The 5889-nt window shown below is 51.4% G+C and overlaps 1 protein-coding gene across 1 annotated transcript; it reads left to right on the forward strand.

Annotated features, from left to right (window-relative positions):
* Positions 1-229: 229 nt before the first annotated feature.
* LAG3 (lymphocyte activating 3) lies at positions 230-5673 on the forward strand. Its single transcript, XM_062513445.1, has 8 exons — positions 230-296; positions 527-698; positions 859-1085; positions 1355-1603; positions 1776-2069; positions 2411-2701; positions 2977-3092; positions 5566-5673. Exons 1-8 carry the CDS (start codon positions 242-244, stop codon positions 5671-5673), a joined length of 1512 nt encoding a protein of 503 aa, XP_062369429.1. The 5' UTR covers positions 230-241.
* The last annotated feature ends 216 nt before the right edge of the window (positions 5674-5889 follow it).

Below are 5889 nucleotides of genomic sequence, written 5' to 3' on the forward strand. Positions count from 1 at the left end.
CGTGACGCATCTTCTTAGTGATATGAGGAAACTCACTGCCCACCTGCAATATAAAGGGAAAATGCTTTGATCACAGAGAGAGAGAGCATGAGAGCAAGCACATCCCACTGACCCCTCTGTGCTCACCCACCAACTCTAACAACCTTCTGTGCCCATGCCTCATTTTTGCTGATCTCTTCAAGCTTTGGACCTCCACAAGCACAGACCTGAGTGAGAAGCAGTCCCTCTTCTGGATGACACCATGAGACCAGTGTCCCTGGGACTGTTCCTCACCTTCACTCTGTTGCCTTTCACTGGTAAGAGGGGCTGAACATACTGGGGAGGGTAGAGCAACTCAGTAATTGGAGTCTGGGTGCTACTTGATCCCTGGAAAGGCTGGAAGAGAGAATTTCTGCCCTTCCAACTCCACAGAAGGTGGCCAGATATCATGCTGTACTCTAAGCCACCCTGGCAAAGATGGCATCCCCACCCCAGAGTGGGATAATATTGAATCCCACTCTTTGCTTGACTCTCCATCTTGTTACAGCTGGCCACATCCTACTGGGATTATCGGAGGGGAGAAGCAGGGAGCAGAAAGTGTGGGTCAGAGAGGGGAGTTCAGCCGTGTTGCCCTGCCACGTGAGACCCAGAAATATGAGGGAGAGCTCAAAGCAGCTGTCTGACAAGATATCTGTGCTGTGGAAGAGGCATGGGGGAAGGTATGCCAGACCTAAAAGAGATACGAGTCCTTCTGGGGGAATGGAGGGCTTGGAGGCTCTTTGAGCCCCTTTTCTCCTTCCCCATATTCTCTCCTTCCTGCCCCCTCCCTTGGTCTCGTGTTCACCTCTGGCATGAGCTGCTCACTTGTCCTGCTTCCAGTGTGCACCAGGAGCCACACGTGGTGCTGGAAGCTGGGTACTCGGGCCTCCAGAAGACAGCACAGCTCATGAAGCCCCGGGTGTCACTCCAGGACTCCACCTTACGCAATGGCAATTTCTCCCTGAGGATCGACCCCGTCCGGAGTGAGGACGTTGGGCTGTATGAGGCACAGGTGAAACACCAAACAGAGGTCCACAGCTGCCACGTGGAGCTGGGGGTGATCACAGGTAGGAGAGGATGGAAAACCTGGAGAATGTTGATTTTAGGACCGGGGAGGTTGTAAAGGTGGGATAGGGTGGGGATGCCGTGTTTGGCAGGGCAGGTGAGACTACAGGCAGCACCCTCTGCAAAGTGCAGTTTCCTGCTGTCTGCCCTCAGCTCTGAAGGGAGGGCTGCCTGGGGGACAAGCTTAGGATAGCACAGGCACAAAGGGATGGTTTGGTAGCTCCCCTATGACCTTAGCCCACGGCCCCATCCCAAAACCTTCTTTTTGCAGTAAACCTCAGTCCACCCAATCCAGTGATAGAAAATGAGCTGCTCTTGATGAGCTGCAACTCCAGCCACCGGGCCAGCCTTGTGGAGACATGCTGGTTCCACCTGGGCCCCACCTCCAGGACTTTCTGCTCCTTGTCTGGGACTGTCTCCATCCTCTATCCAGCCATGAGTGATGCGGGCTCCTGGCGATGCCAGCTTCGGTACTCCGATAAGGAGATAATTTCTGCCACATTCAACCTGCAAATTCTAGGTGCGTTCAACCTCTGTGTTGATACCCCAGTATCCCCAAGGTTATACCTTTGATGTGACTGACTAGCCCCAGTGGCCCCAGCTCCTGCCTTGTCCTCACTTCCCAGGTCAGTCACCTCTCTGAGGAGCACTTTCCAGGCACCACCCCACATTGTCTTCTTTTCCTGGCTCAGGTTTTGATGGCCCAACCAACCCTGTGGTCTATGCAGCAGCTGGCTCTGCAGCCGATCTACCATGCAGTCTGAGCTACGTTCCCAGTGCCTTTGGGATGAGCGTGGTGGCAGCCCACTGGAGCCACCTTGCAGGAGGACATTTGCAAGACTGGGGCGTCTCCCAGAATCTGAGCAGCAGAAGCTTCCCCCTGCATCTCCCGGCTGTGGGGCTGGGTGATGCAGGGCAGTACCGCTGCACTGTCTCTGTGGGACACAGGACAATCATCAGGGATGTGACCTTGGCCGTGGTCACAGGTGAGAGGAGAGACTGGGAGGTGCTTTGCCCCTTTGGGGTCCCTCACTGCAGATAAACCTCCCCACATGTCTGTGCAATGAGCATGGGTAGCTCCTGGTCATGGGTTCCCACCCCAGAGAAGGAAACAAGATCTCTGTTCAGGGCATTGCACGGCATTGGACTATGCTGGAATCAGGGTTTTCCTGGGTGACTTGATTATTCTTCTTAAGAATGAGAAAGACAAAGAAAATAATTTAGAGGAAGTAATAAAGAAGTGATGCAATAGAAGAAGGATGGACGAGGAAGAGATATGGACATGCCTGTAGTCTTTCCTGAGGTTCCTTTTTTCCCTTTGCCACAGTGACTCCAAGCATTCAAGGGCCGGTTTCTGAGGGGAATCATTTGCTGCTCATCTGCAGCCTCACGCACTCCCAGGGACATGAGCGTTTCCAGTGGACACACCTTGACTCAGCCACCACTAAGAGCAAGCTGGCTGAGGCTGCTCCCCGTAACTTGGGGGGCCACAGTTCCCAGATGGGACCTACCTTGGAAATATCCCAAGTGTCACAAAAGGACACAGGCACCTGGGAATGCAGTGTGTATGGCCCCGATGGCAAATTGGGAGCAGTGGAGTATGACCTGCAGATCACAGGTACTGCCCCCCATGGGCCTGCAAACAACCTCTTCTTCCCACCCTGCTTAGTTCTCTGGTGCCCTTTTCTTCCTCAACCTCATCCTGTCCTTCTCCCCTTGGACCTCTTGGATCCCATCTTCTTGTCATCCTCTCTTAGCTTTCACCAGTTCCTCATGCTGCTCCTTCTAGTTCTCTGTACTCTCTCCCATTTTGTCTGTTGTTGTGCAGTTCTACCCTGTCCTTGGTGCAAAATCAGCCATCCCTTCCTTCCTAACTGTGGTTCCTCCTCACAGGTGCCCAGGTCTCCAGCGCTCCCTCCATCTTCAGTGGGCAGATTACTTTTGGTCTCACACTCACCCTCTTCTTCCTGCTTGCCATTTGTGTTGTGGCTCTGGCCCTACAAAAAAGGGTAAGTGTCCATCACCCCATTTCTGTTATTTTTCCTGTACATCCACCCTTATCTGACCTGCCCCAGATTACTTCAGAGACAGCAGTGAAAGGTCCTGGGGACACAGTGGTCAGAGGAAGTATGGGGCTGGAGCAACCTGCTGACAGGGTCATGGACACCCAGGGAAAGCTGTACCCTGTGCGTTGGCATTGGCAGGTCTGGCTAACCATGGCGTTCCTCAGAGAAGGAAGAAAGCCCCCTAAGGGGACAGTCACAGCCCAGCTTTGAAAAGCTTCATGCTTATTCCAGCAGTGGTCAAGACATGCTGTAGTTGAGGAGGGCTAATTGCCAAGCATTTGTAGATGTCCTCTCTCTCACTCCTCAGCTGGATGCTTTAATGTAACCATCTCCTGTTCTGTATCAGTGCCTGCTGGTGCCCAGACACCGATATTGATGCCGGGTTGCCGTTTCTGGCTCAGCCCCCACACCTCAGCTTTCAGCTTCTGACAATTTAATGCCCTTCATTTGCTCAGCTTGTTCCAGTACCTTGTCCTCTGAAAACTCTGCTTCGTACCTTGCCTTTATGATCCCCAATGATCATAGGCCAGCACTAATTCTTCCCCAGCACATCACTGGAAAAAACTGTGCAAACAAGTCAGACCGTTTCTCTGCAGTTTTCTATTATTACTCTGCAAATTAATAACACGGCAAAATCATCCTTCAGGGTTTCCTTTTGTGGGCAAGGGACATCTTTTGGGAGTAGCTGTGATGCAGCTGCCTCCTACTTAACCTCATGGAAAGGGCCCACAATGACAATTCTAGTGGGGAAGGGGCTGGGCGATCAGAGCAAGGTAAGTTTGGAAGAGCTTACCTTGGTGAAAGAGCTGGGAGCCTTGAAACTGCCTTGAGCTGAAGATGAGGGATGTGACAAAATTGATGAAAAGTCTTAGCAAGTCTCAGCGGCTGAAAACTGAAGGCAGGCAGCATCACAAAAGAAGCAAGGTGGAAATTTTTAAAAAACCACTGTGGGTAGTGCAAGAGCAGCTTGTGACAGGTTCTTTGTCATCTGTCCTTAATCAGCATGGTAAAGGATAATATGAGGCAGAAATCTACAGATTCTGTGTGGCTCTCTAAAGTGTGCAAGTCCAGGGCAAGGTGATCAGAACCAACCTTTCTGGCCCAAAACCTTGGACTGGAACCCCTTGACAGTTGTAAAGTCTCAGCTAGCAGGAAATAGGATACCTGGGTGTCCAGCTTTTTGCTTAAACGGTTCTTATCCCACCAGGATATTCACCACACTGAAACATTTGCATATGCCCCCATGGCCCTGCTGTGCTGAGCAAGCCAGGCTCCTGTGTTGCAGCGTGGGTCCTCTATCCATGGGTATTCCTATGCATGACCCTACTTTAGTGGCCGGGGGGGGGGGGTGGACTGGATCATTTCCAAAGGTCCTTCCAACCCCAACCACCCTCTGATTCTGTAATTCACACCCTTCTCTGCACAGACTCCCCGCTGGGGTCATCCTCTCTCAGAGTACAGATGAGGTGCCTTGAGCAGAGATATCAGCCCTTCTCTGGTTCTCTCCCTCTCTCTGCTGGCTCCCTCTGAGATTGCATTTGCTGTTCCTGCGCTGGTTGGAAGCTGGATGCTCCCCACAGTGTATTATGCACCCCTGTTGGGCTGTTAGGAATTCATTAGGAACTCCTATTCCAATTCCCTGATCCTACCAATGTCTGACCGGTACTGTTGCATTTCATTGATCCTGTCATTCAGGTTTGTGGTCCCTTCTCCTAAAATATATGTGTCTCCCACGATATTCTCATTCTCTTTCTTATAAATGAGGCTCTTCAACTTTATCAGCTGCCTGACTCATTAGCACTTTCACACTCTCTGTGCCAATAATGACTGGTCTTTGAAGACTTCTGCTTTTAATTTCCCTTCAGCCTGGCAGAAACCTGTCAGCAAGACCCCAGTCCCTTCCTCTTAGCTGAAATCACATCAACCATGCCATTCTCTAACTAATCTCATCTTTCTTGCTGTACTGTCTGTGTGTAACCCTACACTATCAGAAGCTCTGAGATCGACCTCTTTTTCACTGTCTAGAAAGTCACTTGAGATAGAGGTTCTGTCTTTAATTTGTTCTTATCTCATTTTGCACAAGTCTTCATGCCTTTATTACCTCTCTCTGAAAAGGTGTTGTAAAATCTGACATACCATCAAACCTGACAGTGGATTGCCCAGGTCAGCCTTTGATCTCCCTTGGGCATGTGCTTTGTTATTCCTTATGCCCTTGACACCACGGAGGATGGTGTTGAGGCATCCTTCCCCAGAAGAAATTGCATGTCTCAGAGAGTGTTGTTTTCCCTGGCTCTGGGAGGGAATGGGAGCCTTATGATTGCAAGCATTAGGACTGTCCTCCATGGCAGGGAGAAGGCCAGACTCGTGCCACTCAGTATCTCTCCCATGTCTGATGTAGCCTCTGCTTCCCTTTCAGGCACAGACTCCAGCCTTCCCAGCACTGGAAGGGATGTTTGCAGTCAATGTGCCGTGGAAGTCCATGGAGGAAAAACAGAAAGGGAAGATCCAGCAAATGGAGTGCTGATGGAAGCAGGGGGCACCAGGGCTAGTCTGCATGGGAGGATGAAACTCTGTGTGCCATGCAGAGAGAGATGGGCACCATGCAGGCTTCTCAGGAGGGACTAGGGGTGGCATGAGCAGTGCAGGGGATATTGGGAGTTCTACCTGCGGAGGGGCTGGAAGCTGCAGCCAGGGCAAGGCAGATTTACCACGGCAGTGAGGTGGCCAGCAGCAGAGATGC

Source organism: Cinclus cinclus, chromosome 2, assembly GCF_963662255.1.
Source record: "Cinclus cinclus chromosome 2, bCinCin1.1, whole genome shotgun sequence".
Taxonomy (NCBI): domain Eukaryota; kingdom Metazoa; phylum Chordata; class Aves; order Passeriformes; family Cinclidae; genus Cinclus; species Cinclus cinclus.